At 44.2% G+C, this 24,266-nt stretch overlaps 1 protein-coding gene across 7 annotated transcripts in view; it reads right to left on the reverse strand.

The window, feature by feature from the left end:
* Window positions 1-4,236: 4,236 nt before the first annotated feature.
* The window catches only part of LOC125903655 (inactive ubiquitin carboxyl-terminal hydrolase 54-like), a 69,811-nt gene continuing 49,781 nt past the window's right edge, over window positions 4,237-24,266 (reverse strand). For 5 of the 7 annotated variants that reach the window (XM_049600704.1, XM_049600702.1, XM_049600700.1 and 2 more), the window contains 15 exons: window positions 23,905-24,051; window positions 23,644-23,793; window positions 19,488-19,656; window positions 18,976-19,167; window positions 18,490-18,624; window positions 16,426-17,128; window positions 15,866-15,996; window positions 15,577-15,741; window positions 14,726-14,845; window positions 13,253-13,448; window positions 11,316-12,199; window positions 10,885-10,979; window positions 9,972-10,088; window positions 6,749-7,007; window positions 4,237-4,951 (listed from right to left, as the gene is read on the reverse strand). In XM_049600704.1, coding sequence (XP_049456661.1) covers window positions 4,341-4,951; window positions 6,749-7,007; window positions 9,972-10,088; window positions 10,885-10,979; window positions 11,316-12,199; window positions 13,253-13,448; window positions 14,726-14,845; window positions 15,577-15,741; window positions 15,866-15,996; window positions 16,426-17,128; window positions 18,490-18,624; window positions 18,976-19,167; window positions 19,488-19,656; window positions 23,644-23,793; window positions 23,905-24,051 — 4,074 coding nt within the window. In that variant the 3' untranslated portion in view covers window positions 4,237-4,340. The remainder of the gene's footprint in view (window positions 4,952-6,748; window positions 7,008-9,971; window positions 10,089-10,884; window positions 10,980-11,315; window positions 12,200-13,252; window positions 13,449-14,725; window positions 14,846-15,576; window positions 15,742-15,865; window positions 15,997-16,425; window positions 17,129-18,489; window positions 18,625-18,975; window positions 19,168-19,487; window positions 19,657-23,643; window positions 23,794-23,904; window positions 24,052-24,266) is intronic. The other 2 variants (XM_049600705.1, XM_049600707.1) reach the window with 2 other exon arrangements.

The raw sequence follows: 24,266 nt of genomic DNA on the forward strand, positions 1-24,266 counted from the left end.
AGTAGTATGATATCTGACAAATTTCGCTCATCAGGAGGTGGAGACAATGGATGGTGTGTCCCAAGGGTGAGACACTGTCAATCTGCAGACCACTGTAAGAGATCAACAAACAACAAAACCAGTTGCTCCTTGGCGACACTTCGCAGCATTTCCCCCAGTATTATTGGCACTGAAACTAAGTGACCTTTACAGACACATCATGGTGTTTCCTAGCTGTGCTGAAGCCCCGAATCTGTGTGTTTTTCACTGACTTTCCACTTTTGTGCCATCAAATGTGGGTGTTTTAATCAAAAGATGATCTTTTCCTGAACATAACCAAGTAGTTTTTATGCCCAAACCTAGCCACATGTTAACCACCGTGTTAATAGAGGTTTCAATGTATCTGCTACAAGTGTAACATATCAGTGTTTGCAGAAATGTTCAATGTTAACATTTTTTCTGGTGATTGGACGACTACTGTTCGGTTGAAGGACTTGTAAAAGGTAAATTAATGCATCAGGATGAGAGGAAACAAAATACATGGAAGTATTTAGCCCCGTTTCCACCAAACACTTTCGCTATGGTATCTTTGAAAATTAACCCTTCAGACATGGTACCTAGACCCTAGCGTTTCCACCGCAAACAGTACTCTTAAATGTGGGCGGGGTTCTTGTCACTCACTGCTCCGTCCAGCACTCACTGTATTTCCTCCTTTAGTCTGCACCTCGTTTATCGTCCACAGAACGAGGCTGCACGCCGACATTTTCAGAACAAAATAAAACAGGCTGCAGTGAGAGTCTCTCTCCATGGGATATTAAAAATAGCAGGTTTGTGCATTTAGTCCTTCTCAGGCAAGCTCAGGGGTTTAGTGTTGCTGGAGCCCACAGGAACTACTTTTTTTCCTCCGAGTGAATATATTCTGTCACATAAACCGGCCGAAATTTATATATATAAACACTTGAGGATCCAGTCATTACTAAAAGTGTATGTTGTATAAAAACTAAAGTAATAGCCAAAGTTGTGAAATTTAAGGTGTGTTGATTGGTCACGGTCTTCACATCATGCATTGAGTAACATTACAAGTTAACATTCCACCTTAAAAGTTGCCGGCAGTCGGCCCAGTGAATTAAGTTATTTTTTCTCAGACTCCAGCTGCTGTGAGAGGCAGCAAACATCATTTCATTTTATAGTTACAGTTTACTAATAAAACTCTCCACAGTATGAACAGTGGTTACATGAGCCTCAAAACCAGACACAACTCAGCCCTGAGCAGAGTGACCATCCTCTACTGACCAGTCAGACTGCAGTGTTCACAGCTCCACCTTTTAGTACCAGAACGGGGCTTTAGTTTCAGGTGTTTGATGTTGTGACTGAGCAGACAAGAAGCTTCAACAGCTGATGATTTCCTGCTTGAATATTTTTTTTTTTTTAAAAAAGTAAAAGACACTTAAACTTTTCCTTTAAACATTTTAATCATCTCTGTTAACTCTACAGTGTAGAAAAATAAGCATCAAAAATATACCAAAATCAACAAAATAAAATCTGGCGAAGCAAAAAGCAAAAAACGAAAAAACCCATCAACTTTGAAATGGTGAAAAAATAACTTCATTACTAATATTATAATGAACTCGGGTCTGGTCTGAACTCAGCACTTCAATTAAACTCTGACAGGAAGTCTTCTTTTCAGAATAAAATCAAACAGCAGATAGAGAATCAGTAAATCAGTACGAAATGATCAATTCATATTATTATATCATAATCAGTATCTAATAATCTGCGGACCAACTGCAGATGAAATGATTCAGAGTGAATATTTGACTTCAGACCAGACTTGGGTTTGTTTGTTTTAGCTCACCTGGAGCACCAGACGGGTGGGGTCACTGGGTTCTTGGCAGTAGGACAGATCAGGTCTGCAGACGTCACTCAATCTGTTATTAAAACAGCACTCCTGTTTTTCTTTCGTTAATCTATGAAACCAAAGTCGTCCAAGTACAAAAACAAGCCGATAACGAGGAGCGTCTCCCTGAACAACAGGAGACGTGTCAACAGAAACCAGCAACAAGCACATGAAATAAATCTATCAACACTTCTGAAGTGCACTAAATCAGAGTTAAATGTTGCTGCGCTAAAAAAGATCTGCATATATCATCGTTACAATAAATGTACACCGAAGTCTCTCAAGGCTATAATAAAACATCATGCTAAATATTAGCTGTCAAAATAAAAGCTTTAGTTATTAATCTCTAACAGCCTCGTGTACAGTATAAGAAGGCTCCACATCCCAAACAAGGCGACTAACTACCTTTAGAAAATTAGACTATAGTAGGAGAGTATATTCAGGTAGAATAGTTTCATCTATGCACAACTCAGTCTGACAAGCCTACAAAAATAAATAGAGTAATAAGTAGAGTAGATTTTATATTCTGAGACACAGACGGCGGCAAAGAAGCAGCTCTTCTACTTCCTGTCGTGTCTCAACGTCCTTCATGTGACACCTGCTGCCTGACACATCAATCGTCACCTGAAGTATCTGGAGCTGTTATTCTCCTCTTTCCACGTGGTGTCAGATTCACTAAAGCACAACTGAGGGGTCGACCAGTCAGCAAAATTAATCTGCACATATTTTGATAATCACGGCTATTTTTTAAAGGAATACTACGCAGGATTGTCAGTTAGTGTCTGTAAACATGCTCACCAGTGACAGGTCACCAGACTATCACAGGGCTGACACAGAGAGACAGAAAACCACACACATTCACACCTACGGACAATTTAGAGTCACCAATTAACCGGCATGTCTTTGGACTGTGGGAGGAAGCCGGAGTACCTGGAGAAAACCCACGCACCCTGCATAGTAGACCTTCAAAAGCCATTTGTATAACAACGAAAATGTCGAAAAATTATCTTTTATCCAGCTTCACTAATGTGAATATTTGCTAGTTTTTTCATCCTCTGTAACATTAAACTGAATATCGCTGCTGATTTGACTGAGGGACATCACTGTCTCCTGACATTTTAGACCAAAAAATTATTTTAAAATTAATTGGGTAAATAATTAAATTAATAATTAAAGCGTTTGTTTGCTGATAAAAACTCGAGTCAACGGGCTTTCAACACTTTGCTTCGTCAAAGTAAATGTTTGGAATTATTTGTTTTGACGCATTCATCGTAATTTCTGTCATTTAGAAATAATCACAAACTATAGATACATACATACACACACGTTTAAATGAAATGTCATTCACAGCTGACACACACTTAAAAAGTGTGCTACTATTAGCTGTAGTTAATGACTTCATAAAATCACAATAGCATATACCATTTCAATTTGTATTCCTCTATAACAGGCTACAGCACGAAGAATGAAACCAAATAAAAAAAGTTAAAAAGGCCTCAGACGGTTGAAAATAAATTTGTCTATTCATCTAAAAATTAAGAAAACAATATCTTCAAACACAAGGAGGCATCTTCAGATGGCTCACACCAAAAAAGAAGCAAATCCTCACAAGTGAGAACCTGGACCTGATTATTGTTTTTGATTTTTGCTTGAAAAATAACTCAAAATAGTTGCAGATTGAACCAGTCGTTTTTCCAGCTACATACCTTTACTCTTCTTTGTTTCTTACCATTTAATGAACACGTTGTTTATGCTGATTATGAATCTGACACCCAGCAGATTGAGACTAATAAATCCTACCTGTTAAATGATTATTGATGTGTCAGTTTTTCTCATGTTTCAATCAAACTTTATCAGTTTGAACAGAGAGCAGGTGAACAGCAGTGTCTTCATCATCACACTGCTTTGCTTTCAGTTCTGTTCTTCATCATCATCATCATCTGCCAACCTTCTCATGGTCCTGGTCTGTATCACGGTGCTTTGTCTTGATTAGAAATCTAAATGTGCTTAAATCCAGCAGACATTCATAGACTGTGTGTAGCAGATCTGTCTGTGTGGTGTCATGTATTTTGTGAGCGTCCAGACTGGGGAGGACCAGGTGAGCAGGCCGGGAACACAACGTGGAGAGTAACGGCGGAGATCTGTTGTGAGCAGCTCCTTCTCAGAGGAAACAGATGCAGGAGAGAAGAAACTATAGTGAAGTTCTTTAAGTGGCAGAACTCTGCAAAGCCATCTTGTTTGTTTCCCCGGATGAAGCTGCTGTAGCCGACCAATCACAGAGTTTTATTCCAAAGTGAGATATCCACCAAATTAACAATGGGATTCTGGGCAGCATCGGATTTAAAGAAACATTGGCACATTTTAAATACAAAAAAAAAAGAAACTTTATCTTGATGGATATGAGACATTTGGAGCTGGACTCTTCTACTGTGGCGTCTGCAGGGCACGGGAGCCTCAGGCCGGATCAGCTCACCGGGCGGAACCGAGCCACATAAGCGCCACAGGACGGGCAGTAGGGGCGTGACGGCTCAGCAGGAAGCTGCTGGCAGAGCGAGCAGAGGTGGGGGTCCCTGCGAGGCCGGGGGGGGGGAGGCTGGTGGGAGTCGGTCCGCTGGAGGGGCAGGTGGTGGCGGGCGGTACGCGGATCCCAGGAGGAGCTGACAGTCCTGTAGTCTGCATCACGGCGCCAGTCGGTCTCAGGGGGCACATCCAGGCGGAGCGGCTGGGCAGGGGCCTCCCCTGGCACCCTAAGGTGGTGTGGAGTATAGAGGGTGGACCCATTGACTTTAATAGGTAGCGATGGTTGCCGGTAGTGACCGTTAGTGGCGGTGTTGGCTGAGCGGCGAGGGTGGGACAGGGTGGCGTAGAGACTCTGTGGACCTGGCAGTGGGGGGGCAGGACCGGAGCTGGCTCTGGGTCTGGGGAGGGAGGAGGTGGAGGAGGGAGGTGGGGCTCGGCGAGGAGCTCGGGGCAGAGTGCCGTAATTCAGCGCGACGCTGTGGAGGCTTTGACCTGAGAGAGCCTGATGCCTGTCAGGCACAACCAGAAACTGCTGCTGGATGCCTGGTCCAGATCCTGAGGAGGAGGAGGAAGAGGAGAAAATGGGAAAAACAATCAGAAATGCTGTTAACAAAACTCTGACTATGGGTTGGCTCCATTTCAGTGCGCTGGTGCACCGCTTAATTAACAGCGAGGGCCAGAAAGACCGTTTAAATGGAGTGTAATCTGTCAGTCAGCTTTTCCTTGTTGACAAATAACTGCCTGCATGAACAATAACATTCACAATATGATTTTATGTTAGCCTGAAAGAAAGTCATCAGTTCTCCATCTGATCAATATCTCTCGTTTGTTTAGGCCATGTGCTCGTGGTGATGTAAACACCTGAAATTTAGCAGCGAATCCAGCACATCTGCCAGCTGCAACAACTGTCATATGATGTGCAAATTCCACCTACTTGGCACACCACAGGAGTATGCTAGTGTAGTTATGGTGCACACCCACCTGACACAGTCCATCCTCAGACAATCAGAAGCAACTAAAAGGTAAATGCTCTGAATCTTGTTGAACTTGTTAAGAAAAAGCTAGAATTTTTTAAATTGACAATAACTGAGTTAGTGTGTAGGATTCAGTGGCATCTAGCAGTGAGTTTGTGAATTGCAACCAACTGAACAGCATCCCCTCACCCCTCCCCTTCAAATAACCTACACTGGCTTTCACTTCAAGGTTAAAATGTGAATGACCCTTTCCTGTGTTCGGTTTGTCTGTTCTGGGCTTCTGTAGAAACCTGGTGGTGCAACATACAGTAGCGCATTACGTGGAAGAGGTCCAGCCTCCACTGCGGATATGTAGGACTCATTCTAAGCTAACGAAAACACAACAATTCTTAGGGCTCTTTCACACCTACCTCATTTGTGTCCAGACTTTTGGACTTTTGATCCAAACCAAAATTACAAGTGTGAAACCTCCACCAGACCAAACAGCCGGACCTTGGTCTGACAACTAAGGTGGTCTCTGTCCCGATCAAACTGAAGTTGGTTTGGTTTTGTTTCTGGTGTGAAAACATTTCCTGGGTGGCTCAAACTTTTGGACCAATTACAGAAAGTTTTTTGCAGGCTATCATTAAGTGATGGGAGCCCTGTAGTGCGTCATAAGTGTTTGGTTTAGTTCAAAGCATAACGGCAGCTGCGCTCAGAGCAGACAAGAGTTGCCGACTGCAGCAGAGGAGAAATTAGCAGTAAAGTTGTGAAGTAGTTGTAAATATAAAGCGTTTAGTTTTAGTCTGAACATCTGACCTTTTCAGACAGTTTTATTTAAACTGAGGTTTTCTTTCAGGGAAATTTGACCCCTGACAACTGCTTCTAACCTCAACTAACTAAACTTTCAAGTAACTGTCTAAGAAATTTACAGATTACAATGGTAGCAGATTAATCTTTTTGCAGGGAACTACCTAAGAAATTATTAGTAACATTTTCCCCAACATGAAGTCTAAATATTCCTGCAATGCCTTCTCCACACGGCCAGGAATAAAATTCTACTGGATAAATACTACATTATTTATTTACAGGGTGCTGAAACCTCCAAATTCCCCCAAAATAACATAGGTCATAATTTGTGTAGCAGTCACTGATCATATAAATTCATATTAGATATTTCATTTTGAAACTTATACTTTTGCTGCTGCATAAATCACCACATCATGAAATTAGTGAGCTGATAAAAGGATCAAATGTGTTAATTCTTGGTGAATTTTAGACTTCTGAAGGACTTCCTCTTGTGAGGAAACACCAGGAAACTCATTTGTTGGTGGTTGTGGTTTCGGTGGTGCTGGTTGAGAGTGGAGGTGAAGGTGGAGGTGAAGGGCCAGCAGGTTACCTGAGTGTCCCCAGGAGGAGAGGCCCGAGCTCAGGGGCCGTGATGTCTGCAAGGGAGGGTGCTGTGGAGGATGTGCAGGAGCTGAGGGGCCGTGGTGTCGGGGTTGTTGGTGTTGGAGGAGGTGGTGGTGGTGGTAGGAGTGATCTGTCGTGAAGGAGGTGGAGGAGGAGGGGATGTGCAGGGAGGAGGTGCTGGGGCGACGGAGTAGGGAGGAGGAAGAGGAGGAGTGTCTGAGAGGGAGCCTGGGCACAGAGGGGTCCTTCAGGGCGAGGAGAAAGAAAAGAGATGATAAAAGAAAATGATGATGGAGGTAAAGAAAGGAATAACAGGGAGGAGATGTGATGGAGAAAGATTGTGAAGGAGCAACAGATGGAAAAAGATGGGAGCAAGAGGAAGGAAATGATGCAAGAGAAAATAAAGATGTGATAGATGAAGAAAAGGATAAGAGACGATGAAGAAAAGCGGGATGGTAAAACGAAAAAGGACAGGACACAGGACAGAAAATAAATGAGAAATTATGAATTAATAGAATAAGAAGACAAAACAGACAGAGGGGAGGGGGTAAAAACAAAAACAAGTTAACATGATGGAGGGAAAACCATGAAAAATGACACAAAATAAAATCCAGTCATCTGTGAAAACCTTGCATCTTTAAAGGAATCTTTCACCACCCAAATGACCAGTGTGTGTTAATTACTCACCCAGTGTTAAGTTGAATTAATGATAAATATGTTGTTTTTCTCGCATGCTTCCAGTAGACGGTGTTAAGTTCCACTTGTAGTTCAGATCCCTGTCAGAGAGGACTGTCTATTTGGGAAGTACTGAGCGTATGACTGGATAAATGAGACTTGGGTTATACTGCTTTTTTTTTTTGGATTCTTTATTTACCTTGGAGGCATGCAAGAAAAAAAAAGTTTTCTTCACAAATTCACCGTAACAGATGGAGAGTAGCTGACATGCAGTTGTCATTTAAGGGTTGAAGTATTCGTTTAAGATGCAAGTTTTTGTTTTCTAGAAATAAAAGGTGAGGATGAGTTCTCTTCTTCACTTTAAACCTGCAATAACTCTGAGTTGAGCTGATATGTTGAACCAAACAGCTGCTTATTTCAACACCTGGCGTACGCAGGTCTTTTAAATGCAGGACAACCTGCTAAAAAGACATTAGACTCCTTTCCCATTGCCAGGAGACAAGCATGATCTTCTGTGTTTCTTTTTTTCCAGGTGTGTTGCGTTTGATGTCAGGAAACACGCCCGAAAATGAGGTGAGTAAACACTAGAGAGCAGCAGGAGCGTGGAGGCCAGTAAAAATGGTTACGGTGGTAACTTCTTTTCTATATCTGGTATTTATTTAGTCTCTTGCTCAAATAGGACAAAGATAGACGGAATTAAAGGCTGAGATGACAAATAGTCGCAGAAGTTATCAACAGTCGTGCTGGAAAAGGTGCGTAATGCTTCCATCACTGCCGATCAGAGCTGGAGGCGTTAAATGCCAAAGCCTTCTGCAGAGTCATTTGTCCATAGAATTTAAATTGATTGTAACGTTTCCCACTGAAGACGAGAGCCAGATGTAAGTGGGTTTTTTTGTCCAGTGGGAAAGGGCTTTAGGTTAGAGGTGTAGAACATAGAGATCTATCTATCTTTGCATCAGCAGTAAATTATAAGTAAAAGTGTAGTAGAGAATGAGTTCTTTAAAAGTGCAGTGAATAAACAGTTGTCTTGAGCAGAGCTGATTTGTCTTCATGTCAGCGTTTGAATCATTTATGAGGATCGCTGACTGCAGGTCAAAGTTCACTTTGTTTTTAGTTTAATACTCCATCCATTTAAGTTTTAATGTTTCAGTGGGTGTATGAGAGGGAGAATAAAACGCTCCGGCTGAAGTGAAACATCAGGATTCCTCCCACAGACGCTGATATCCGGAGTCAAACCTCAGCTGTCGGTTCACATCAGGCCGGCTTCGCCTCGCAGCGAGCGCAGAGGTTAAAAGCTTAATGGAAGAACTAAATCAGTGATCAATCTTTAATGTGCTGGCCTGAGGCGATTCCTGAGGGCTGAATACAAGATGGCTGAACGCCAGCGGCAACAGAGAGGGGCACTCTGAGAGAAGAACAGGCTGCTGCTACAGAGACCTGTACAGCTGTTCAGAGTTTCATACATTCACAGGGTTTCACACTGAACGTTTTAACTGCTGTAGAGATAATTAGCAACAAGTAGTGTGCTCCACATCAGCAGCAGGAAAGACGATTGTACAGAATCATTTTTTGATTTCACGCCATTCTATTATCTACCCAAGAAAAATAAGTTCTTACATGTAGGTGTTGCTTGGTTAAAAATGTTCTTTAAAAGACACAAAGGACCACCACATTTGTTAAACAGTGTGTCTCAGTCACAATGAAATAAAAAGCCATTAACCATTAATAAGTTAACCAGCGTGAATATTTTTGACCGTTTACACATGTCGGTCTATCGTTCAGCTTGGTACTCTTTAGTTTACTGCACTGTGGCTACTTTACTGCTGGCTAGCCTTGTGAGCATGCTAAAACATAGTGCTCAATGCCCACCCTCCAGTATTCCACTGGTCAGAATTAGCCATAGTCACTCTTCAGTGCGCACCATGTGGGTGTGGTGAGAGTTAGGTAGCGCCAATGCTAATTCGGCTATCTGCTTGTAACCCTGTCGGGACCCAACAGTACTGCTGTGGAACGATTAATTGTGATTACATGGACATGAATAACCCATTTATGAGGCTTATCCTGGTTATGATCATATTCAGGATACAGTATTTACATGTGAACAGAGAAACCAGGTTATTCATATTCCATGTATATGTCCTAGTTTCTTTCAGTACTCCAGCTAGCATATTTGGGTCTCTCATGAGTGGATTATAGTGTTTATATGCTCAAACACTTATACAGGATACTCTACAAGCACCCTCTGTTGATGACACATCCTTGATTACAATGGTTCTGATCAAAACCAGTCATTGCACAGGCAGGTTCACAAGATAATACCAAGGTTTCAAGAGTCCTGAACAGAAACAGATCAAGACCCAGAGCTAGTTTGGTGGACAAGGGGTACGAGTGAAGAGCAGAACCTGAACCATGCTGCAGTTACACTGTATGAACACAGGGTGGCAACAGGATGTTAAAAAATAATAGATAGAAACATGCACACAGCTGTTTGTGTTTGTGCGTCTCTTTTTATGTGTGTCTTGAGTGTGACTTACGCAGCTGTGGGAGGGCCCAAGGTTTTGGGGTCGTGACCCGATGACAGTTCCACTCAGGCTGCGGGCGATGCGTCGCAGGTTTTCTGCGCTGTAGTTCTCGTCTTCACCTGACGGCGGCTGCACAGAGGTTGGAGGTCAGAGGTCAGCAAGGAGTAACATTTTTACATACTTTACTTTTTCAAGATAGTCCTGTCCCTCCTGGTATCAAAGGTTCAGTTCATGCTTGGACAGTATCCCTAATTCTACCTGATAATCTTTTGGACTAAACGATTAATTGAGAGTGTAGTCTGGAGATTAATTGATAATGATAAAATAATTGTTTATGTGCGACCTCCTGTGTGAAACTTTTGACTCTGCCCTCTAGTGCATCTACTGGCTGTATCAATACCATTATAAAGGGCGCATGGTAGTATGAAGGCAGTGATATCTACAACGTTTCAAACTGACAAATCTATTTTCATACAGGAAGGGAGCACAAATGAGCCTCAACAATGAACAGAACAGAAGAGAAAATATTTAAGTATATGATTTAGATCATTCACGTCTGGTAGAAACCAAGTCTGATTAATAAGATCAGTAATCGGGGCTGATATTTATCCGACAGATCAAATGAAAGCTCTAAATGCTCGCATCGTTTATTTAACAGTACATGTTGAGAGTATTTACCTCAAACTTCTTTACAGTCGTTTAAAAACTGCAAAACCTAAAATGTAATTAAACTGAAGTCACAAATCGCTAATGAGACCTCAGAGAGGAAACATTAACAAAAGAAATTGAGCTCATGGAGCTGTTTGACAGCCGTGAAATTGCTTCACACAGAACATGTGTAAAACAATTATCTCAACACACACGCACGCACGCACGCACACACACACACACACACACACACACACACACACACACACAGTCGTACCTTATGAGGTGTAACCGGTGATCTGTAGGCATATCTCTCGATCTCAGCCGTTGGAGTTTTGGACCGTCCAGATCCTGACAGCATTCTCCTCACACCTAAACACACACACACACACACACGCATCATTATGAACAGCAGATGCAGTAGTAACAGTACCATTATGATGCAGCAGTGCGGCACCACAACTGAATCACTGGTGTCACTTTTCTTTAAATCTGTTTCTGCAGATCTCAGGGGGACAGTAATCCTGACAAACCAGCCACCTGCTTTTATTACAGTGCTGACTTTTGTTGACAGCAGCCTCAATCAGGAGAACAACTGGACTGAATTACAGGTAATACTTCTTAACTGCACATATTTAACTGTTTCTCATGGAGGTTTTTGAACATGTGAGCTAACCTCTGACCTGAGAGAAGCCGCATATTTCCTACCTGGTTTGTTGTTGGTTGGCTGAGGACTGACTCCTCGGCTGCCCCGGTGCATGCTGGGAGCCAGCAGACTGGCCTGGTACAGAGAGTCCAACTCCGACAGCTCCTCACCGGGCAACGCCGCTCCCCCTGTAGCATTCTGAGAGCCGTAGTATCTGTTGACGTTTTCCGCCCAGCGCTCCACAGGTAGGACTGTTCTATAGTCCTGACTGGGGGGCGGGGAGGAGGTCCGACCAGGCCGGCTCGCAGGTGGAGGTGGGGGGATGTTCGAGGGGGAGTCTGGGGGCGAGTAAAGGGACGAGCTGATTGGTGGGTCAACGAGAGAATCAACGACATCAGGTGGGTCTGAGCGTAAGCAGGACCAGCTCCGGGTTGGTAAGGAGGATGAGGGCGGGGCTAGCCTGGGTGTGGGGCTAGACGCACGCGGCGTGGTCTGTGGGTGTCGGGGGTAATATGGCGCCTCCTCCATCATCAGATGACAACTGTTGTTGGTGTCAACAGGTGACGGGGGCTGGGCCTTTGCTGGGATGGAGATAGGAGGCGTTCTGGTCCACTGGGGAGGATGCTCCACCTCCTCAGGTGGAGGGGGTGGGGCCAAGTCTCCCGGAGGGCTCTGCTCCCAGCTGTCCACGCACAGGGCAGGGAGGGACCCGGTGTTGGAGAGGGGCTTCCCGATGCGAGAGCAGGGGCCTCCGGTCGTGCTGTTCTCCTTGGGTGAACTTGTGGGGGCCCCGGCACTGGAGGTGGAGTCAGACAATGAGTTCGTTTGTGGAGGGAGGGGCTTAACGAGGCAGGGAGAGAGAGGTGGGGCCTGCTGGTCCAGACAAGGAGCTGATTGGTCACCCTGTCTCTCCGTCAGAAGTATTTGGAGCGGGAGAGGCTTTTCACTGCAGAGAGAGAGAGAGGGAGAGAGAGAGAGAGAGAGAGAGAGGCGGGTGAGGAAGTGCGTGTGTGTGTGTATGTGTGTGTGTGTTGGGCTGCAGTATGTCTGAAACAGATGGTGTCATTCGAGAGCTCAGGCTGGTTGTTTGTGTGTGTGTGTGTGTGTGTGTGTGTGTGTGTGTGTGTGTGTGTATGTGCGCGCGCGCGCGTGCGTGTGTGTGTGTGTGTTTCGGAGGTTGTTTCCTGGGGGTGTCACCAATCTTTCGCTGTGGCTCACACTCTGATTGAGCCAGTTGTCACGACAACACTCTTGTCAGCAGCATCTCTAAAGTCCTGTCAGTGCCCCCTACAGGCTGCAGTGGACAGTTAACACTTGAAATTGTGGGACACAGCAGAACAAACAACATGCTGATGATTTTATTATTCTTAATAGGGGTTTATGAGTCACGATGGCGTAGCTTTGGTGGCTATACATAAACATACCACAGCAAACCACAGGGATACCATGTGGAGATCTGTGACTGAGAGAAGAAGGTAGCACTCCATCCAATCCACATATCGAAGTTTCCTTGGGCAAGACACTGAACCAAAAATTTGCTCCAAATGGCTGTTCAATCCATGTGTAGGTGAATGGTTACTGAGTAGCAGGCGGCACCTTGTGTGGCAGCCTTGGCCACCAGTATGTGAAAATGTAGGGTTAGCTGGCAAAGGTATACTGAATGTATAAACATGCTGCTTCTGCTTTTTAATGATTAGAACAGTGAAAAAAAGACCTATTCTGCTTTACAGGAACAGTGGAGGGAGACAGGGAAACATTTCCAATATTAATAAAGCTATAAATAAATCCAGCTCATTGATCGTACCTGGCAACGTGGACTATGGTTGCAGCGGCAGAACTACATTAGATGAGCCTCATCTAGCAGCTCTACCAGATTGTAAATCCTTCTTAAATTGAGACAGAATGTATCTGAAGTTTTAACAGCTACAACACTTCACACACATGACGTTGTTGAGTGCTACTGCTACTCCTGATTGGCTGAGCAGACTACAGGTGGTACCTGGGCTGTTCCTGCAGCTGCTGCCCCTCCTCCTGTTGTTGCTGCGGTTGCTGTCTGCCTGCCTCTGAGTCCTGCTGCTGCTGCTGCTGCTGCTGCAGTTGCATACGTTGCTGCAGGCTGCGGGCTCTCCTCATGCAGCGCTGCAGCCGGCTGTGACTACTAGCTCCGCCCTCAGCCGCCACCAGCTGCAGTTTGGCTGCAGCCAGGTCACATGTCAACACAAAATACACAACAGAAAGAAAAAAAAAGAGAGGAAAGAAGAAATAAGGAAAAGAAGGATGCAGAAAATAACTTGTTATGATGATTTCATGCAAAAATCTTAAAAAGCAAATATACACCTGACAGAAAATCAAATATCAGACTGCTGACATGATGGTGATGTGACCATGTGTGTGTGTATGATGGGAATGGTAATCATGGGAAAGATCAATAACTCAGGTTCTCGATGATGAAATGGTGAAATTATAATCAGATAGAAAGTTAAATTAACAAAACTATAACCAAACATGTCGGGCTGAACTAACTCGCACCAGGCTGTCAGTTAAAGAGTCATTCTGGTTTATTGCAGCTGGAGTCTCCGTAGTTTTGTCCATCATTTCTATCAGTATTAATAAAACTGTACTCTGTAAACAAAGTGATTACTAAAACTGAAACCTGAGTAGTCAGAGAAGAATCAACTTTGACCTACTGTACTTAATGTAGTTGTGTATGCACAGTTTTCCTGAGCATGTCACTGTGTTCCCAGGTATTAAACTGGTGAATAAAATGTTATTATTACTGTAAGAAATTATTAAACTACAGAAATAAGAGCAAAATTGTCATAAAGTGGAACTGTTCCTTTAAAGTGCCGCCCAGCATCAAGCTGCTGATAAGTGACACTGCTCTGATGGGCTCTTATTTAGAGGAGAGGAGGCTCGGCTCACCGGTCTGCTTCTCGTCCCGTTTTTTGTTTCCTTCCATTTTAAATGTTTGATGCATTTCTTTAATCTGTCTGTTAATGTCTCTGTGCATTTTTTCATCTGTTTTTTGTCAGTTTTTAATCAGTTGTGTGTGTTGTACTGCAGTGACGACAGACTGGTGGATTCTAGACGAGGCTGTGTGTATGTGTGTTTGTGTGTGTGTGTGTGAGTGTGACTGACAGATCAAACGAAATGAGAGAAAGAGACTAAATATTCAGAGAGGAAAAAATAAAAATTGTATAGGAGTGTGTGTATGTGTGTGTGTGTGTGTGTGTGAGAGAGAACTGACGTCGAGCAGTTATCAGCAGGCCACTGTGCTGCCTCTGGTTGCCATTAGCAACCAAGCAGAGGGTTGGTGGGCGGGGGTGCGGTGACCTCATTCACAGTATGACTATTTGGTATGAGATACTGGGTGTGTGTGTGTGTGTGTGTGCGCGTGCGAGTGTGTGGGGGGCAGGCTTGTGTTATGTATAAAGTGGAGGGGGTGGGGTCACTGGGAGAGGGAGGGGCTTACAGACAGCTTCGTTGACCGCCGACAGTGCAGCGGCGACCTCGCCTGCCTGCTCCAGACGCACCGACTGGTCCAGCAGCAGCTCCGCCTCCGACACACACCGCTCAAAGCTGTCACTTTTACCTGCGGATGAACACACACACACACCCACACCCACACCCACACACGCACACAAAATTAATGATTCTGCAGCTTGGTGAAGGGAAAGATGCCGAAGCATAAAGCAGTGTCAATATACAACTCCGTGTTCAAGGCCAAGAGACACATGATCCAAAATGCACCTTTATATTTCATATATGGAACAAAACCTATGTCAGTCTGCTCCCAGATTGATGTCAGAAAAAGATTATTTATCTACTGAGACTAAACCCTTAGAAAAACTTATAGTGGACGTTAGAGAAAGTCAGCTCAAAATCCTAGATTTTTTTTTTTTTAAAAAACTACAGAAAAACCTTTAAATCGTCAAATAACATAATACAGATATAAAATGAAGAGCAGCCAGCAGCTGAAAACACGCACACACACAAACACAGGCTTTATTACAACGTGGGTCATTCTGTCTTTTGTGTGTTGGCTGAGTCAGGTCATTTCAGCTGCTCAATGAGGAACATTCCTGTTGTCCAACACAACACACATCTGCTGACCACACACACACACACACACGTACGCATAAACTGAACACAACTCACAACAGTTGGGTGACAGCTGGATCACTGATGGACTAAAATTTATTTAAAATATGAAGGAAGTTTAAGAGTCCCGTTGACTTTGCACTATTAATAATAAGATGTAACTGAAAGCATTAAATGTGTGTGTGTGTGTGTGTGTGTGTGTGTGTGTGTGTGTGTGTGTACCCTGTATCTGCAGCTGGTCCAGGTCCAGGTACTTGCTGGGTCGGGGGTTGAAGCCAAGCGCCGCCTCCCTCTCCTTCTCCTGCCGGCGCTGCTGCTCCTCCTCCCTTGCTCTCCTCTGCACCTCCTCCTGCAGCTCGTCCAGCTCGCTGCGGCCTGCAGGGGTCGCTGCTCAACACACACATAAAGTCATTGTTGTGAACTACAGCTGGGCGTTCACTAAAGCAAAATTTTAAAGTCAAAGGACAAATGCAAGTGGCAGCAAAGAGATGTGAAGCGAGGTGTGTCGTACCGAGGCTCCCCCTGCTGGAAGAGCTGAGCTCCTGCAGCAAAGCTCCACTGCTCTTTGACCTGATGTTCTTCCATGACGGTCCTGAGGAAGAGGAGGAGGAGGAGGAGGGAGGCTTCTTCATAACACACTCCCTGAAGAGATGAGAAAGAGAAAGAAAGAGAGAGAGAGAGAGAGAGAGAGAGAGTCATGTACACGATAGATTACATTTTTTGCACATCGAAGCACATTCAAACTAGTCTTCAGTAGTTGGGGCTGCTGGTAGTAATACCATATCATTATCATTATATTGTCAACGACATGAATCTGTTTAATTAACTTCTCTACATTCATTCAAACTGCCACAGGATTCATGAGATGAGAATATGACATAGCTATGTCATGCATAGTTCTGTTTCAGACCTTACAGTGTGTAAAGGCCCAAAAATCAACATTTCTTCTATTAACATTATTATGTTTTTTTATGCAGTATCAGAGGTATTTCCAATACTGGTATGGGTATCGGGACACCTCTATACATCAGTACACAAACAGCACAGGATCAGGACCTTATGCGTGCTCACCTGTCTCCCATGTTCAGGTCGAGGCTGACCGGGCTGCTGCTGTTCCTCTCACTGCTCTCATATCCACTCTCCATCCTCTGGATCAGCCTTGGAGGAGGAGGAGGTGGAGGAGGCAGGTCGGCACGTCCTCCACTTGCAGTTCCATCTCCACCTCCTCTGTGGCTGCTGGAAGCCGTGGGTAGAGTCCAGGAGGTGCCGGGCCTGACAGGCCTCACCTCCTCCTGGGCTGGTAAGGAGGCGTCTGCTCCCTCTAAGGGCGGAGCGACAAAGTCGTCAGGGAGGGAGGCTCCGAGTGGGCTGTATCCCGCCTGCCTTCGCCTCTCACGGTTGAAGATGCTGTCAATGTTAAGCGCCTCCCTGCGGGGCCTCCATGCTGGCCGGTACCTCCCTGACCCTGCTCCCCCTGAGCAGCTGGACTTGGACTCACTGCTGGTGCTGTCAGCCTCCCAGTCCTGGGGCTTACTGGAGGAGGAGCAGGGATTGGTAGTGGTGGCAGGGTAGAGGTGGTTGTTGGTGGAGGAGGCGATTTCAGAGGAGAGGACGGCAGCCGGTAAAGAAGTGGAGGAAGAGGAGGAGAGGGGTCGGCTGTGGATGATGTTGCTCATGGTCTCCCTGAAGTCTCGGAGACGACTGGTTGAGGATGAAAAAGAGGAGGGAGGTTTGGGAAGGTGACGAGGAACCTGCTGCTCCTTTAACGTCTCTCCTGGGGGGAGGAAAGAAGAAAGCAAAAGAGAACAGAAAGAGAGGAAGAGAGAAGGAAATTGGGTGAGAGGAAAAAAAAGTGAAGGACAAAGTGAGAACAATATAAAAGCTAAATACAAAAAGTAGATGAAAGGGAAAGTAAGATTACATAGCATGACTGAAAATGAATGAAGGAAGAGAACGAATGATCTAATATGAATGAAAACTAAAAAAATGATCACAGCAACACAAGTTTAACTGTTTGTATTTTGAATCTTTCTTTTTTAAGACTTTTTTTATTTACAGGCTGTATCACCTACTTTACTAGAAGTCACCGTTAAAGGCCGACAGATATGTCTGTTTCCAGGTTAATAGGCTGCATTTTAATATGTCGGAATCTTACTTTCCCTATCTCAAATTAAAGATACACCTGTCAGCCACAACATTAAAACTACCGACAGGTGAAATGGATAAAATTGAACATCTCGTTACAATGCAATGTTCTGCTGGGAAACCTTGGGTCCTGGCATTAATGTGGATGCCACTTGACACGCATAACCCACCAAAACACTGTTGACACCAAGTACACTCCCTCATGGCAATGGCACTCGTTGATGGCAGTGGCCCCCAGCTGGACAATTCGCCATGCCACACCACAAAAACTACTGAGGAACGCCCCGAGGAACATCGCAAAGAGTGCAAGTTCCTCCAAAATCCCCATGGCCCAATCCAATCAAGCATCCGTGGGACGTGCCGGAGCAATTCTGATCCATGAAGGCCCCACCTCCAAGCCCACATGACCCAAAGGATCCACTGCTAACAATGGTGCCCAGTGCACCAGTGTGTGGACAGAGGACCTCTGGGATGCCAGCACCTCCTAAAAATGCTTTATTAGATTAAGGATTGTGTAATCTGGAGGCCAGGTTTGATGCCTTGAGCTATTTGTCACCTTCTTCAAGCCATTTCTGAGCAGTATTTATAGTGTGGCATGGCACATTGTCCTGCTGTGGGTGACAAAGTGCCGTTGCTATGAGGGGGTGTACTTAGTCTGCAACAGTGTTGGGATGGGTCAGGTGGTACTTGTCATTCACATGAATGCCAGGGCCCGAGGTTTCTCAGAAGAACACTGTATTGACATGAGATGATCAATGTTATTAACTCCACCTTTCAGTGGTTTTAATACTGTGGCTGATCGGTGTATCAGTATATTGTTATCAGACTTTTTTAAACTCAATATCAGCATCAAAAATTCAGTTTAGTTTAATTTTATTCAACATTACATATTTTATTAGTCTCCAGTCAGTAGTTGTCACACTGCCCTGCCATTGTTCCCAGCGCCCCTTTTCTCCCCAGCCCCCTGATTGGCACAAACACCCCGCCTACCCTCGCTGTGGTACCCGGCCGACGAGGCTTCGTTGTCAGGTTTAGATCGCCGGTGGCGGCTAGAGCTCCGCCTCCTATCCCCGGCCCCGCTTCCCTTCCTCAGAGAATGGTGCTGCTCACTGTCCGTCACGTGGCCTTAGCAACAAGAAGCATGGCAACGGATGTTTACAGCATGATCACCACATCGTACAACACAATGACAGGAGTCAAAGATGAATGGCAGAGTGTGATTGGCTGCACAGCAGTACAAAAAAACACTGCTTTTCTTCTGCTCATAATAAAGATGATCAAATCCAAATATGGATGAATGAGTTAAAACGAATGATGTGTTGTCATAGAGATGACTGAGCAAACCTGCTGTGATTAATCAACAAAATGCACGACAACAGCCGATGTGCTCTCACCTCCTCCAACAACCACCTCTACCCTGCCACCACTACTTTAAATGTATTAAAGTACACTTCCTCCACCCCTCAAACCACCCACCTATGGTATCCAGGCTGCAGAGTGAGGCGTGCAGGGGTCCGTCTGGGCGCTCGATGCAGATGACGGTTCCCTGGGAGTCAGAGGAGTAGTGACTGGCCAGGGACTCATGGTGCGAGTGGGAGGGCTGTCGGTACGAGTAGCTCTCCGTCGACGAATCGGTGCGAGTGTCGCTGGAGATTGACTGCTCGCGGCCTGGCCGGGCGGGTGGAGGGGGGTGGGGTTAGTACACAAGTCGGGGGCGTCAGTGGTGATGTGCTCATATACACACCCACACACACAATTACACATAATATCAGGCACACCTGGACACCACTGGAGCAACAAGCACTACAACTACTACTACTACAACTACTTCTAATACTTCTCTGTCTTTTTTTTTTTTTTTTTTTTTTACCTCAGACTTGTCTGTCATAGTACTACTACGACTACAACAAGCACTACCGATTCTGGTTTAGTTACCTGAATGTTTGCTGTTGTGCTACTACTACGACTCCTAGCTGTGTTGTAGTTACCCGAGTCTTCGCTGTCGTAACAGGCCTTGTTGAGGCTGCGGAGGTCGAAGCGTGAGGGCAGGTCCTGGACCGACACCGGCGTCCCCCGCGGGTCGGCGTACAGCAGGAGCAGAGGCTGGTAGTGGCCCTTGATGCAGCGAGAAACCACGTCCTTCCACTTGGGACCGATCTGCAGGGGATGGACAAAAACACACAGTAGACAGTGACCCCAAAAGCTGATAAAAATGCTATGGCACCCCAGAATGACATCGGCAAACCTCCAAACTTCTGGTGAAGAGAACAAAACTTCAGTCAAGTCAAGCAGTTTTTCTGGTTTATTTGGTTGTTTGTTTGTTTGGTTTTTTGTCAGTCAGTGTGCAGGGCTCGTCTGGGAAGTTTCGTTCCTCTTTAGCTGCAGAGTGAGTACTCCTCTCTTTCACACTGCTCTCCACTACAGTCAGCTGCAGACCCAGACCAATGGTGAATCTGAGTGAGACAGGGGCAGCGGAGGAGAGGCTTTGCCCCATCAGGCTCTGAAATAATATTATCTTCTACTTTCTGCTTAGAACTATTGAACAAACAGCTCACAGCAACTTAATATGACACAGTCTCTGGCTCTTGTTTTATATCTAGTGTCAGAATATTGTTGCACATTTATGATCTCTCCTCAGTTTAGTTAGCACGCATTAGCTCAGAGGCCTAACTCGGCCTGTTTGCTATATTACAAAAATGTCGTTGTCGCCCTGAACATCCTGCCAAACAACAAACTCTCAGACTCTATATCGTAAAAAGAGGAACGCATAATTAAATATTTATCAGCCAAATCTGAATCGACCAATTTTGAGTCCAGTACAGTTATGTTTATATCATATAATTTTTTTTAAGGTGTGGACATGCAGTTTTACTTTTAATTTTGCCCTCCGTTGATCAGTCAACCCAGAGCTGTTACAAGATAAGATGGAGCTTCACTTATCCTGAGGGAAACTGTTGTGCAGCAGCAGGAAAGAGATGATAAACTAAGTACAAGAACGACACTTTGACACTTCCATTACCGTTAGAAGCAACAGGTTATGTATTTGAGCTTTTTCTGCCGTGCCAAACCGTGACTTCAGTGTACCATTAAACCTCTAGTATTTCATCAAGATTTCATGTCTTTTTCACATTCACTTTAATAGTTTTCACCTTCTCAGAAAACTAAAAGATGATTTCAGATCTCAATTAAATCTTTGAGCTTAATGTACTTTTAACCTTTTGCCTCAAATGTTAGAGGCCGAGCCTGATTAGATTAGCGGTACCCACAGGTATGGAAACTTTGGTCGAGTAAAATATTTCCAACAACAATCAGCCCTACTGATCATGTGGTTGGAAACAGAAGATATTCTCATTTTAAAATAAAGCCTACTCTATCAAACCATTAGCTGAACCCAGGAAAAGTAGCTGGTTAATTTACCAGCTGCAGCACAGACGTCCCTCGAAAACAGCGCTCAGCAGGTAAAACAGTGACGGCAGCTGAAATGTTCGAGGCTGTTCCGTCAGGCTGAAAAAAAAAAGTCGTCTTCCTGCTCTTGTACGACAGAAATCCTCCCGTTTGTTATTTCAACCTTTCATCCGTTAAAAAAAACAAAAATCCATGTTTACCTCCAGATCTACTCAGACCTAACAGAACATCCCGACATCCAAAACAGTACTTGTACAGTACGTCAGCCGTGTACCGCTCAGTGTGTGTGAAAAAAATGTGAGTGTTTGTGCAAGAGAAAGAAAGAGATGTGTGAGCAAAAGTGTCGACTGTGGTTTGTGTGTGTGTGTGCTCTGACCACACCCTCGGTTCTGTCCAGCTGGACTGATCAACAATAGAGGGATATCCTTGTTTTCACAACCAGCAGAGAGAGAGAGGGACGAACAGAGACAGAGAGAGTGAGGGAATGTGATATCTCATTCCACCGATGTTATTACAGCACAGCAATAACAGAAAAGAGAGTGAAGTAAAAATAAAAGAGGGGAGAGGAGGAGGTAGTGGAGGTAAAGAAGGGAGGTGGAAAGAGATGTAAGGATGAACAGGAAGGGAGAGAGATCAGTGACTACAACTTGAGGTCATTTCCTTTCCTTAAACTGCCACACACACACAGTTGTGCTTCTATACCTGTGAGGACCCTCGTCAAGTGCTCAAGTGAAAGCAGGAATACCACAGTGTAGAAATACTAGTTGAAATCCTGCTTTCAAACTCATGAATAAGCATCAAAATATACTTAAAGTACCAAAAGTAAAAGTCCCATTTCAGAATAATATACTGTATATTATATTATTGGATTAGAATTATTGATGCATTAATGTATTAATGCTGTAAGGGCTTAGAGGTGGTGCGACTGTCCACTAATTGGAGGATTGATGGTCGATCCTCGGCTCCTCCAGCCCGCATGTTGAAGCATCCTTGGGCAAGATACCGAACCCCAAATTACTCCCGATGGCTGTACCATAGGTGTGTGTGAGCATGTGAATAGTTACTGAGTAGGAGGTGGCACCTTGTATGGTAGCCTCTGTTACCAGTGCGTGAATGTGTGTGTGAATGGGTGAATGTGACGTTGTGTAAAAGCGCTTTAAGTAGTGGTAAGACTAGAAAGGTGTAGTCCGTTTACCATTAATATGTTCATCACTTTAATGTTGCAGTTGTAGATTACCCTATGATAAATACATCAGAATTTATTTGTTAATTTATTTTTTGGATTCTGAGGGTTCACACTGGATGCAGAACCGCCACCAAGCATGCTGATTTTCCTTGGAGCCCTGCTCGCTTCGTCCCGTCATCCATATTAACCAGTTGGGACAGTTTCTGTATCTGATCTATATTTTCCGTTACCCGCAAGCGAATCTGGCAAGAAAACACACTGATAATCTACTATTAACAATATAAACCAGATATTCCATAAAATACAAACATCTGATTATGAGAAAATATGGATCCCATGCTTTCACGTATATCAGTTATGTCTAAACACAGAGCGAGAGAGACAAGTGGACACACATACACACCAGCAGACAGAGCTCTACACGTGATTAAGAAAGAGCAGAGGAGCAAAATCGTTTGCTGACCGCTGCAGAGAAATGCGCTTCTGGTGTGAACACCGAGGCGACTGCTGATGGCTGGCTGTGAAGCAGCTGACATTTCAGGGCCCTTCTGCATCCAGTGTGACATGGCCATACTCTCAATCTGGAAAAATTTATGGAACTAATGTACAGAAGTAAAATGTACAATATTTCATTCTGAACTGTAGCAAAGTGGAATTCTGAAGTCGCAGAAAATCTAAATGCTCAAGTATCTAAAAACTGTATTTAAGTACGATACTTGAGTAAATGAAAACTTTCAGTAACATAAACTCTAAAGGAATAGTTCAACGTTTTGGTTCTCTTTCTTTTTGACAATGAGATGTTCAGTTTGTACCCATCTTATGTTTCAAGTACAGAGCTGAAATCAGGAGGTGGTTAGCCTAGCCTGTCATAAAGACTGGAAGCAGAGGGAAACAGCGAGCCAAAGATCAAAAGTACATCTAGCAATTAGGGCTGGGCTATAACACGTATCATGATGATATTTCATGATCAACATTTCAGTTGATACTGATATATATCACGATATTAGAGCTGAAATGATTAGTTTATTAAAAATAGAAAAAAATATTTGGGTTCTATTTTAAAACCAGATTAATAATGCCAGCCCTTTCGGAAAAGTGTCGAAATTGTTTTCTGAACTGTTACTCAACAAAACAAACAATCTTAAGACGTCAGGTCAGACTTTAGTAAGTTTTGATGGGCATTATTTTTACATTTTATAGACTAAACAATCCAAAACATAATTTTTAGATGAATCACTAATGGAAATAACTTGCAGAGTTGCAGCCCCACACAGTATAAATCAAGTCAGTGTTTCTGTCAAACTTTAAGACTTGTTTAAGCTTAAAATTCCCCCATTAAAAAAATAATAATATATACATTTCAAATGAAAATACAGCATATTAAAAGGAGATTAAGTAGAGCTTTGTAGTAGGGGTGTTTCTCTCTGTGCCTCACTCCAGTGGATCAGTCTAATAGCTGGTGTTTGAGACCCTAATTTCATCAGTGCTAACAAGGGAGAACAATTAATCACCTTGCCCTAATATCAACACCTCTATATGACACCTGAATATACCTCCTTGACGTGTGCATCATCGAAGTACATCCATCGTCGGATCTTCGTCTGAAAGAAGAAGGTGGAGTAATGTTTCCCGTAATAGCACACCATGCCAACCAGGTAGAGCTCTGCCTGACGAGCCTTCTCCTCCGTCACCCTGTAAAACAACTGCAGAGGGAACGAGAGAAGAAGAGTTCAGTGGCCCACTTTTTGATTTTCTCCCACTATACGCTGATGACTCTGACGTTTATCAAAGTGTTGGTTTATAAAACTTCGTACATCTCCCAGACGTAGGCAGGTTCCCAGGGTGTGAATGACGTCCTCAGCCAGGTCCGAGTGATCCGAGTCCCAAACCAGACCGATGGTGATGATTTCTGGACTGTTGAGGAGGACACGAGCCATCCTGAGCTGCTGGCCACACTGACTCTGAGGAAGAGGAAGACCAACAAGTACAACATTTATATCTCTTCTTCGCCAACATTAGCGTGTGTATGCCATTTTTTTAAACACGGGAAAACTTGCTACAGACGGCCATATGATGATGAGAATGACCATTTGTTTTTTTTTTACTGGTGTGTCACATTCAACTTCACAGACAGGTTTGAAAACAGGTAAGTAAGCAATAGAAAACAGCATGGACA

Source organism: Epinephelus fuscoguttatus, linkage group LG16 (assembly GCF_011397635.1).
Source record: "Epinephelus fuscoguttatus linkage group LG16, E.fuscoguttatus.final_Chr_v1".
Taxonomy (NCBI): domain Eukaryota; kingdom Metazoa; phylum Chordata; class Actinopteri; order Perciformes; family Serranidae; genus Epinephelus; species Epinephelus fuscoguttatus.